Source organism: Rousettus aegyptiacus, unplaced genomic scaffold (assembly GCF_014176215.1).
Source record: "Rousettus aegyptiacus isolate mRouAeg1 unplaced genomic scaffold, mRouAeg1.p scaffold_m13_p_2, whole genome shotgun sequence".
Taxonomy (NCBI): domain Eukaryota; kingdom Metazoa; phylum Chordata; class Mammalia; order Chiroptera; family Pteropodidae; genus Rousettus; species Rousettus aegyptiacus.
In genome coordinates, this window is record NW_023416295.1 from 17,723,874 (window position 1) to 17,736,110 (window position 12,237).

The following is a 12,237-nucleotide window of genomic DNA, read 5'->3' on the forward strand; positions in this document are numbered from 1 at the left end:
AAGTTATATATATTTAACTAAAATTCATCACCTTTCTAATAACTACTGCTCTACTAGGCTGTGCTTCTGTTTGCACAGGATCTTTTAGTAACTCTAGATTTTTTTTTCCATTGGAGAGACAATCATATTTTCTTAAAGATATGGAACTGTATTCACAGAATACTCTTTGGAGAAAGAAAAGTTACAAATGCAAAAAGATGCATTCTATTTTTACCATTTTTAGATATGCAAAACATAACATAATAGGGAAGCCATCCATATTTTAATGATTTATTTTCTTTTGTAATTTTGTACTTGGGCAGGTAAACTAAAAACCAACTATTTCTAAGAAAAAAATCTATCCCTCAGCCTAAGAACTGAAAATTTTGAATGCCTTCGGTCAATTCCAATATGAAGCCCCATCAAAAAGAAACAGAATATATACTTAAGAGTCTTTGTGGTCTTAATTTTCTCTAGCTCAGGTAGACTAAAAGATTGAGGTGCAACAAGCATTTATGTTAGAAACGAAAGGTTCTTTTGCTTCACTGTTACTCGAAAACGATCAAGGAATATTTACAAATTCTTAAAAAAAGAGTATAAAAACTTGAATACTTTAGGAAATATACAAGAAATTTATGTTTCTGAATGCAATTTAAAAATAGCAGCTTACATTTCTTTAGTGAGAAAACTGTTGAGTTTTTCGATACAGCGTTGAATTGGGGTGGGGTGAGAGGCAGGACGTAGTGGTGACTGACATACTGGTTGGTCCCCAAGACTACTGTAAAATTTGCCACAGGAAATTCCTGACCATCTGAGGAGACCTGTAACTTTTAAAACATTTTCCCTGCAGGGACACCTTGAGTACACAAATTAAACTTCTAAAGAGAAAAAGTGGATTCTTCTGCTCTGCCTGTAGATTTGCATGTTAACGAGCAGTCACTTCTTGAGGTATGGATTCACAGGGTCACATTCACCCACAAACACACAATTAAGTCGGGAAAATTATATTAAAGAAGATAATCAAGTTATCTTGTAATTATGCTTTTGAGTAAATTGGTGTGACAAGTCTTTTTGCCCTAATTATGTGATTCAGGGATAATGAATGATGCATTAGACATAATCCCTATATGTAAAACAATTTCTTAATACATGTAGTTTTGCAAATCACATGCAAGTTTAGACTGACTGCAATTAATCATGACTAGAGAAACATGTATAATTTTATATTGATATTTTTATATTATTTAGAACATCTTTTTGCACTGAAAACTGTTTAAATAAGTCCATTGCTTTGGAAGACCACTTGCCTAAATGGCCAAATGTTCTGAGAAGTGACATCATTTCTTATAAAAGTAGTAAATATATGTTGAACTATTTTGGGCAGCTATATCCTTAGAACAATCATGGGAAGCCTGAAAAGTGTATTAAATTTTAAAATATTTTAAGATCAATAGTATAAAATACATTTAATTATATCACAATATTGCCATAACTATGTTCTCTTAAATACCTTTATGTTCTAACTTGCAGTGACTTTCCGATATCTCCTAATCAGTGGATATTTATTGATTACCTACTGAACCAAGAATTGAAATGAGAGGTATGGGGTAAAAATCATTAAGGTGTTACTGTGCCCCAAGAATCTATTTCTCATAGCAGGGGTATTTTTTTATGAATAAATATTTGGAAGACACAGATAATGCTATGGGGTTATTCTAAAATGGCTTCAACCATCCCTCATTTAACTAACAAGAACAGTCTAAGTTAACGGTATCTCCTAGGTATAAGATATTTCGCCTGCTTAATTCTGCTTTGTGCCATATATACTGTTACTCCATCACCCCGCACTTCAACCACCTCGGGAACATGAGCTTTGCTGTTGCCTTTGCTTGATCTCTTCCTTAAGATCACTCCACGGTTTTCTCTGATATTGTTCATTCAGAGTCCCTTCCTGACCATTTTATTATAAATCTCAACTCTCTCCTCATTACTCTTTTTTTACACTGATTTATTCTGGTTGTGTAGCATTTATTATTCTTGGCATTATTCATTTGTTTACTTGTTTATTTTCACTGATTCTTATTAGAGTATAATTTCCATAAGGACAGGACTTGGTCTATTGCTGAACCTTCAATATTTACAGTGGTATCTAAGACTAAGATGTAGAAGGTGCTCAGTAAACAGTTGCTAAGTTGAAATTCCACTACTGAATTTTTCATGAATGCCAAAAGAATTTAAGTCATCCAGAGGATATACACGTATATATGCATGCATGCATACATACATACATACATATATACATATAGAGAGAAAGAGAGAAAGAAAAACAGTTTTGTAGTTAAAATAGAAGCATCAACAAATATGACATAATAATGTTTCTTCTAATTTTCATGGGACCATCGAGAAAATTACAAATGTATGAATTCATCTTTAACTGTAGAAATTATTGAAGGTTAAACTTTAGAGGCAGGGTGATATCATCTTAAACATACTGTTCTTTGTTATTTAAAGTGTTATATTTCTAAAAACAAAATGAAATAGAAAAAAGAGATAATACCTCTACCAATTTATTACATTTAAAAATAAGTTTCTATTTAATTTTCTGTTTATACTAATTATTTTCTTTTGCTTTATTTTTTTTTCTGTCAGAAATTCTTTTCTTTGCAAAATGTTAGGGCAAGTTTATTTCCTGAAAGATTTAGTTTAAAAATATCATTTAGAATGAGAAGTTTAAAAGATATAAAATTAGTTTTCAGGTATGTGGAAGCATTAAAATAATTCAAATATTATGTAAAATAAAATTGGCATGTTACATATCCCTTAATTTTCTATTCTGTCATTGTCTCCAGTTTCTTCAAATAGACAAACTGCTTTGGTATTTTTCATGACATATCTAAAAGTTTTGACTTATGCATTATCCAGGTGAAGTAATGAATAAAACCTGACATCAAATATCAATATTATTGGCCCAGCTAAATGGTAGTTGACATCAAGTCGGATTACTGAAGAAGTAAACAAAATTGAAATTTTTTTGGTGTATAAGTACAGCCTGACATCATTTGTCCTTCAGATGATTAATGGCTGCATGACCTAAATGTTGTTTGTATTGCTTTATATAAAGTGGCCAGAGACTGATACTAAGTACTTTCTGTTTGATCTTAGACAATAAATAAACTTCAGAAAATCAAGAATTGAACTTCGTTTGCTAAAAGGGAGCAAGGATAACTTTTCTAGCAGGCAATCGCAGGTACTTGTTTATTGATGATTTAAAAAAAGGATAATGTGAATTAATGCATTTATGTCCACATATTAGCAATTTAGAAAAAGCAATTAACCTATCTGAGATCAAATTTAAAACTCTTAACTGCCTAATTATTAAATGGTATGTTCTGATGTGAAAAGACAAAGTATTCTTACTGAGGTTTATATTCATTTTTTAGTAAGATTTAGCGTGTTTAATATAATTGCATATTATCTTATTTAAAATAGTTTCAGAATTATATTTTCATGTCTTCATTACAGTGTAAAATATGTACTGCAGCTTTATGTTTATGACATTGATATTACATTAAATGAAATCAAATTATGGGATATAAGATATTTATCTTATATATTTGTATGAGTTCTTTCATTTACTTCTACTTATTGATAACACAAATGGTTAAACAAAGCATTAGCACCAGTAGTAGTAGTAGTAGTAGCAATAGTAGTAGTAGTAGTAGTAGTAGTAGTAGTAGTAAGAGTAGTAGTAGTAAGAGTAGTAGCAGCAGCAGCAGTAGTCATAGTAATAATAACAGGAATGATAGGAGTAGAAATGGCAGTAATCGCATTTTCTAGTTGCCTGGCACTATGTTAAATATGTTACATATATGACCCAATACTTACTGTTCTTTTTATCATGCATTTTTACAGAAGAACTGAATAATTTGCTTGAGAGTATGCATTTTATGAATAGTGACACCTGGATTCAAAAGGGACTAGGAGGAGACAAGTATAACCAATGTTCGGTGCCAGTGCTCCAAAGTCAGAGGACGCTATGATTCTATACAAGCTTTATAAGGAGGTATTAATTTATCTTGAGAATTAACTGATTTGAGCTTGCAGTTCAATATTCACAGAATTTGGAAAGCTGGTATAGGTGAAATAAGATGCAATGATACAAACACCGTAATGAAATCCTGTGCTTTCACTTGCTCGGAACTCTGCATTCATTCATGACATTTTTTTCATATTATATATGTAAATTAAACTATACTAGAAGTTGGAGATAGTGAGTCAAACAAGTTTTTTTTGTTTTGTTTTGTTTTGTTTTGTTTTTTTTTTAAGGCAAGGCAACCCTTGGTTGACCTTACAGATTGCGAGGACTTTGTCAGGTTACAATCCTGTATATTTTGAATTTTTTATGCCTACAGCACCTGGTCTTCCTAGGTGGTCTCCCATCCAAGTACTAACCGGGCCCAACCCTGCTTAGCTTCTGAGATCAGATGGGATCAAACTTGTTCATGGTAGCATGCCCATAGACAAGTTGAACAAGATTTAAAATGTCCTTTTTCTCATTTCTTTTCATTTTATTCCATTGTAAACAGATTTTTTATTAACAGACAAAAATTCCCAAGACAATTGTGAACTACAACTGATCCTCCTGCTTCTGCACTGCAGTAAATAGTTGACTGCATTGACTAAGATGATAAGATGGAGAAAAGAACCAGTTAGGATGAAGGAAAAACGAGAGTTCCATTTTTAACATATTAAGATACCTTTTAGGTATTTAGGCCGAACTGCAAAATAGCTAACAGTGAATCTGGAAGTCAGAGTAGGATTTGCTTTTAAATCATCACATGTTAAGCGGAATTAAAAGCTGCAGGTTTGAATGAGGTGAAGAAGAGAATTTGCTAGAGAATAAGATTTAAGATCAAGTCTTGATACAATTTAATATTTAGCAGTCAAGGAGGATCTGGCACAGTAGTTTGAGGAGCAGTGACCATGAAGATTTTACTTTTCAGAATTCAAGAAGAATGTTTTAAGTGATTATGAAAGTGAAATCTGATAACAATGGAGAAATGATCATTGTATGTAATGATATGAAAAGCCAGAACAATTTCGGTGTTGTTGTTGACTTGGAGTTCATATTTAAATGGTGGAGAAGAAAATGATACTGGAAATTTCTGGGCAACATGAAGGAATAACATAAATCAGAAATAATACTGCCACTCAAAATTCAAAGAGATTATGGATTAAAAAGTAAAAATAAAATTAAAAACCCAATATATATCTGAATTCAAACATTCAAACAAAACAATAAAACAAGGACAGGTAAATTTTAAAAGAATCAAATAAAAATTCTATAAATAATAACTGTATTAATAGAAATGTAAAAATTCAATAGAAATATTAAGTAGTAAACTAAATTCAGCCAAATAAAACTTAGCAAATTATGAGAGAAATCTGAAGAAGTCTATCAGTATGTAACATTAAGAACTAAAGCAGAGGAAATATCAATATAAATTAAGAAACTTGGAGAACTTTCAACATAAGTATAAAAGGAGAATTTGATTCGCATAAGAATTAGTTACAGCAATCTTTATCTAAGTAACAAAACTGAATGCCCTCAAACAAGATACATTCTTTCTAAGCCCATGTAGGACATTTAAAAAGTGATCATGTACAAGGAAGAAAACAAGTCCTACTAAATCTCCCAAGTTGGCATAATTCAATTTTCCTGACAAATATGTAATCAAATCATAAACCAGCAATTCAAAGAGAGCCCTCAAATTTTTCATGTATATTTCATGCATATTTGGAATTAAAAGCAATTTTTAAAAAAGTTCAAATTTACAGAAGAAATCAAGAGTGCATGAAAGTAAGAAAAGTAAGATAGCAAGTGATTGAGAAATGGAATGTCAAACTTTTTAAACAGAGAAAAATGTGAAACTTGTTTATATACGAATAGGAATAATTTTATAGAAAGGTAAGGATGAGGAATAACTGCAAATGTAAACTTATGAAGGATAAAAGAAGAATTGAATTCACAATACAACCTGAAAGATCAAATGCCTTAGCAGCTGATGCACATCTGAGGCAAGACACAAGAGGCCTGGAGATGCCCATGTGTTTACACATGTAGCAGTAGGAAGCTATGAGATTTTTCTCAGATGGTTTCTATTTTCTCATGAAACAATACATTGTAGATGTAGGAGGTGAGTTTGTAGATGAGAGGAAGTTAGAGTGGTAGGATATTTAAGGAGACGGTATAAAAGCAATCTAAGTGAATAGAAAAATAAAAACACTAGAGACATACAGTTTAAATGTTGAGCAATTTGTACTTCAGGAATTAAATTTCTGAAATTTAATTTTTTCAGAAATTAAAAAAACAGTTTTATCGTTTTCTCCAGCACTTTTTAATCTGGTTCAGGCCAAAGAATATAGATTTGCCAGTTAAGCACTGCAGAGAAAATGAGGTCAAACTGAACTAAAGTCTTTTGCAATGGAATTGCTAGGCTAACAATTGAGGAACCTGAGCTGGGGTAAAATGATAAGTGAAGGTAGACTGTGTGATAAGGTGGTAAAGGTTTAGCTGGTTAGAGCTTTTAATGACGTGGACGTGTTGTTCTGGGTGTACTTAAGAGCTGGAAAGACAGACAGGTATGTTCCGAAAAGCAGTGCTTGAAATTGAGATTTTGGAAGCGATGCATTTATAGTCAATGACTAAGTGTTTAGAATTTGACTTTAGGAGTATGTAGCTGAGGAGAAAAAAGGTGGTGGAGGAAAAGTGGTCAAGGAAAAAAGTGGTCAGAATGCTGGGCCATACAGACAGAGAAAGACAGTGATTCAGAAACTCTAGTTTTCAAAGAATGAGGGAGACTTGCTAGGAGGTTCTCAGTAGTGACTCTGCTTTAGGATTTCAGTGGGATTCTGGCACATTTTGGGATTAAAACATCTCCTTGATCCATGACCTCTGATTTAATTCTAAAGGTCTACTCTTCTCAATGATCATTGAGTTGGAGCTGACTCAGATCACACTTCCTGGGGCAACTCCTCACTGAACTCCTTATCACAACCTCTGATACCTAAGGGTAGGAAGTGCTGGGTAAGGTGCTAAGGTGCGTAGGGAAAGAAAATGCAGAGTGGACTTAATCTCTTTCCCATAACATCATGTTTTATGAGTACTTGTTTTTTTGATAGTTTCATTTTGATTCTATAGCCATTTTGCCATAAAGAATATGATTCTTATATTTATTTTTGTCATTGATAAATGTCTAAGCTAGCATATTTTCCCTTATTAGATTCTCACCTCCAAAGAATTGTGTTTGTCCCTGAATCCGATCCCATTACCCCTTTCATCTCTTGTATACTCTTCCACCATCCTCTAGGGATTCATATACATCATGAGCCAATTCCCCTCTAATGCTATTCTCTCCTCTAAGAACTTCCTTCAAATTCTTGGCTTAAATTGTGCGCTGAATATCACCCACAATGATCACTTCCCTACTTGTTTCCTAAAACAGGAAATTAGTTCTCTTACACCCCACATGACTCAAAGCCAACAGGTGGAATAGGTATCTTCCTTGCTAAAAATTCCTATCAAACTCCTTTTCCCTCTTATCTGTTTAAAACATCCAAGTGCTGTAAAGATAAAACTGACAGGTTTCTTTTTCCTTCACCCCTAGTCACGACGGCTATAGTTTCAGTGGATGGAGAATGAGCTAGAATTTGACTTCTCTTCTGTTAAGGCAATATTCTGTGGTATCCATTTTGAAATCAGAATATCCATATTTATATAATTAGTTGCAATAAAGGCACACACTTCTATGTAAAAAAATCAATATAATATTTAAATTAATTCAAAAGGTCAACTAGAAGTGAGAACAGGACTTGGTCTGAAGCCTCCTCTTTCATGAGCTAACTTTGTCTTCTAACTTTCTTCAACAATCAATGAGTTGAGACTAAATTCCTAACTCAAATGTGTGAAGTGGAGGTAAATACTCTGAAGGAAAGATAAAATGGTATTCTAATAGAGTTGATTTATAATGTGCACCTGAATTCGCTGGGGAGGCACAGCAACTTCCCGCAAAATTGAAGGTAGGGAAGACTCTCAAATAGGCACGTTTTGCTCATTTTCTTGCTATGTTTTTTACATAGTTTTTTTTTTTAACTTATACTGAATCATTCGTATCTATTAACATTTTTTCCAGGAATTATTGTCAATTTTCTTTTTTTAATTTTTGGTTTGGCTTTACAAAATGAAATCGGTAAAAAATTTTCATAGCTCCTTAAAATATTTCATTAACGGATTACTTTAAAAAGAGATTTTAAATAAATTCCTACTTCTGTTAGACAAATCAGTAAGAAATAAAGACATCAGAGCCCTAATACTACATAACGTAAAAGTAAAATTAAATTTACATAGCTTTTCAGGACTATACATAAATATCACATGTTGTATATTTGTTTCTGTCATTCTTGGTTGCTAACACTGGATTTTACATTTGTGATTTCTACTTATAAATCTAAAATTGTAGAATTTTCCTAAAATTATGTTTACATAAATAGCTAAATGCATTTTTAACTAGTAATGTAACCTGAATGCATATTCCTAAAGGTATCAAACAATTAGCAAATCAAATACTAAGTAATTCAAATGTCTGCCTGCTATATATGTACCTTATAATGCATTTATTATCACAACCTTGTCTGATAGTTTGTTTAAATATGAAATGTGTCACGATGTCATGTCCTCAAGAGATCCCTAAGAGTCTTTGTGTTCTTTCATTAACTTCTGCCACCCAATCTCTTGACATTCCTTAGCAGGTATGCAAACTGTAACAGTTTTCAAAACAATTGACATACGTGATCAAAAATTTAACTTAGGGGTGTCATTTATTGTAAAAAAATCTCATTTCCTTAACAGTTATTAACTTTACAGCAAAGAGGAGATAAATTAATGGAAAAATTCAAGGAGACTCTGTGATATTGACTTGAAATTGCGTTGCAATAGTCATTTTAGTATGAACAAAGTACATAAGCAAAAACAGGTTAGCTACTTTAATACCAGACACCTGGACCTCATATGCATCATTTCGCCTTTGAAATATGCATAATTAATGTATGTCTCCCTTGATTGCTGATTCAGTAAATCTAAGTTAGTTATTTCCATCTTTGTTAATTTAACTATTTGGAATGTTAAATGATGTGTCTTTTTCAGCTATGATTTTGCTTACCAAAATAAAATACCTAACTTATAAAATGTTAATTTACTTCGTTTTAGCTTCCATTTAATTTTCCTAGGGTACATAAATCTATAAGACATTTAATAGATTTTTGGCATAAATATCCTATATTATATGAGCCCATAGTGCTTAAGTGACTTTATAATCTGCAAGAAAAAAAAAAAATTGCTTGGTATCTAGTACTAACCCATAATATACTGGTTTAATAGATTCAATCAAATGGAAATTCCTTACTAAGATGACTTTGTTAGAATATAACTGTAGTTGAGGCCATCATTAACATTCTAGGGCTGACAATGATACCGGCACAATTTCAGCTGGAGCAAATGACATTACTTAGTAGAAATAATTTTTTCTGAGCATTTTTCCTTTATATAGAAAAATAACAACATGATAGGAACAGAATTTTGACTGTTGTCATTTTGAAATTAGATGCACAGAATCTTTTTTAGCTAATTGGAAAATAAGAGGGATATAGAATTAAGATTCACACTCTACTGGGAACTTAGAGACAAATTAAAATGTTAGATATAATTAAATCATAGAGTTTGAAAAGACTTGAGAGGTCATCTATCTTGTCAAATTGCTTTTATCTGAGAAGGAACAAACTTAAATCATCCTTCCACGATTACTATCTGAACCCTTTTAAATATAACCCCAATTAGCTTAGCAACTTGAAGCAATGTTTAACAATTTTCATTGCTGGAGAAATCATCCTAATATCTGAGTACCTCAGACTGTAGACAGTTTGGGGTTGTCATCAGTTTATGTGAAGAAAGACATATTCAAAATCTTTCCATGATGAATTGAAAAGCTGTCAATTCAAGATTGCTCTGTTCTAACCAGAAGAAAGTCCTCACTTCTTTAATGGTTTTTATTCTTGGGTTTCCTTTCAAGCATTTTCATTATTATTATGATTCAAAATTAATGATATTTATGTCTATGTCTCAATTATTTTCTTGAAGCCCAAATTAAACAAGAAGATTTCAAAAATGAGCTTCAATGGAGTTAAGTACAATAGAATTCCTCACTGTTCTTACCACTGTATATTGTCTGTGTGTGTGTTTTAAACTTCTGCAACCCTATACTATCTATATTTTTTTCCATTACCATAATTATGTCTCAAATTTGTTCACCCTGATAACTTACCATCTTCCAGTGGGACTTTGTTTCATTACAATACATTTGTATATGAAGAATTAAAGAAAAATTATTGAGAAAACTGAACTCACCCTAGGTGTGAAGGTAGCATCGTTGATAGAATGCATGTGGCCATAAAGTGACTGCTCACATTTACCCTAGAAAGACGAAGCAGAAATAAAAAATAAATTCCACTCATGGTGTATAAAGAAACCGAAGGATAATTCATTGTATCTGTTTTAAAGTAATGTTTTGGTCTGATTATAAAATTAATACATTCTCATGATAGAAAATGTCAACTTTTCTATTGGCTACCATTTGGAATCAAGCAGAGCTGTGCTGATGAGTGTGCCACCAGGGCTCATAAACACGTGGAAATTCTTATACCCTTGCATTTATACCATTGAACTGGTGGCAAACTCTCAAAAGACTGTGTTTTGTAATTAGCATAGTTTTCAAGCCATGAGGCCAAGTTGTGAAGCTCTTCTAGAAGGCTCTAATTTTCAGCACATGATTTCTGCCACTGTTGGGGATGTGGGGTTCTTTCTTCTCTTCTGTTTTTAGTTACAAGATCATGTTTTAATGCCTGAATTTTTGGTTTGACACCAAAATCATTACATGTATAAAAATGTTATAAAACATGTACATAATATTTTTAACACAAAATTATCATTTGTTTTGTGAAAATCAATACTTCACATCTATTCATTTAGTTCATCATTTCCAAACAAAAGATAAAAGTAACTGCAAAAATTTCCAAGCTTCACTTTAAATGTGTCCAAGAAAAATGGCCCATAACACATTACAAAGGAGGTTTAAACATAGGGCTTATCATTTTTACCCAGATAGTCAAAGGGCGTTCTTAATTATCTTAAGGAAATAATTCAACTTCTGTAGAACCAGAAAAAGATGTATTGGAACATTGTTTGTAAATTTTGTTATGGGCTGAAATTCAGATTTAATTCAACAAATATTTTTGAATAATTAATATATGTCAGGCACAATACTAGGTGCTTAGGATATGTCAATGAACCCGTCCTCATTGACCTTACGATTTAGGGGCAGAAGGAGAGAATAGACATTTTTAAAAGATATAAAGTTAGAAGATAATAGGTATTGTGAAAATAATAAAAGTCAGGAAGGATAAGTAAGGGGTTTCAGAGTTTTGGGACTGAGGAGCTTAAGGACAAATCAAATGATCAAGTAGAACAATGTGACCACATTCAAAAAGTAAGTTTTGAACAAAGACTGATATCGAAAACGGAGTTAGCCAAATAGACATTTGGAGAACAAGCATTCCAGGAAGAAGGAAAAACTGGAGCACATGTATCAAAGTGGGAATTTGCCTGGTATATTTTTGGAATAGCAAAGAGCCAATGTGGCTGGAGAGAAGTCAGTCAGGAGGAGAATAGGTTTACTCAAAAGGATTCATCTACTCTCATTCACTACCTTGTATTTACTTAGTCCTAAATCATTCAGGCCGGAAGACAGACCACAGAAAAAACTATGAAAAAGAGATATTAAAGATAAAGAGTCATCGTCACACCCCTCATTTACAGAACATTCATGAAATATTTTGGACCTGTGCAAAGTTGGCAAGGCTTTACAACTAGGCTCTAATTAGCTCTCACAATTACGTTCAGCAAATTGTTTCAAATATTTATTTACAGAATTAATACATGCTATTAATACCTTTTCATAGAAGGCAAAATTTACTGACATGAATTTAAATTTCATAAAAATATGTTGAACAACTGGGCACTCTCTCAGAATCCACCCTGTCCATGTCATTGTTTCAATATCTTTTAATGTTATAACACCAATTATGTTGAGAACTTCAAATACCTAAATCACCCAAACGCTTAAAGTAGAAATAAATTATAAAGCCAAA

The 12,237-nt window shown here is 32.2% G+C and overlaps 1 protein-coding gene and 1 pseudogene across 4 annotated transcripts in view; both read right to left on the reverse strand.

Moving 5' to 3' along the window:
- The window catches only part of SPAG16 (sperm associated antigen 16), a 695,163-nt gene that overhangs the window by 198,581 nt on the left and 484,345 nt on the right, over positions 1-12,237 (reverse strand). For all 4 annotated transcript variants that reach the window (XM_016150047.2, XM_016150046.2, XM_016150049.2 and 1 more), the window contains one exon: positions 10,439-10,504. In XM_016150047.2, coding sequence (XP_016005533.2) covers positions 10,439-10,504 — 66 coding nt within the window. The remainder of the gene's footprint in view (positions 1-10,438; positions 10,505-12,237) is intronic.
- On the reverse strand, positions 4,383-4,501 carry LOC118614382 (annotated as a pseudogene).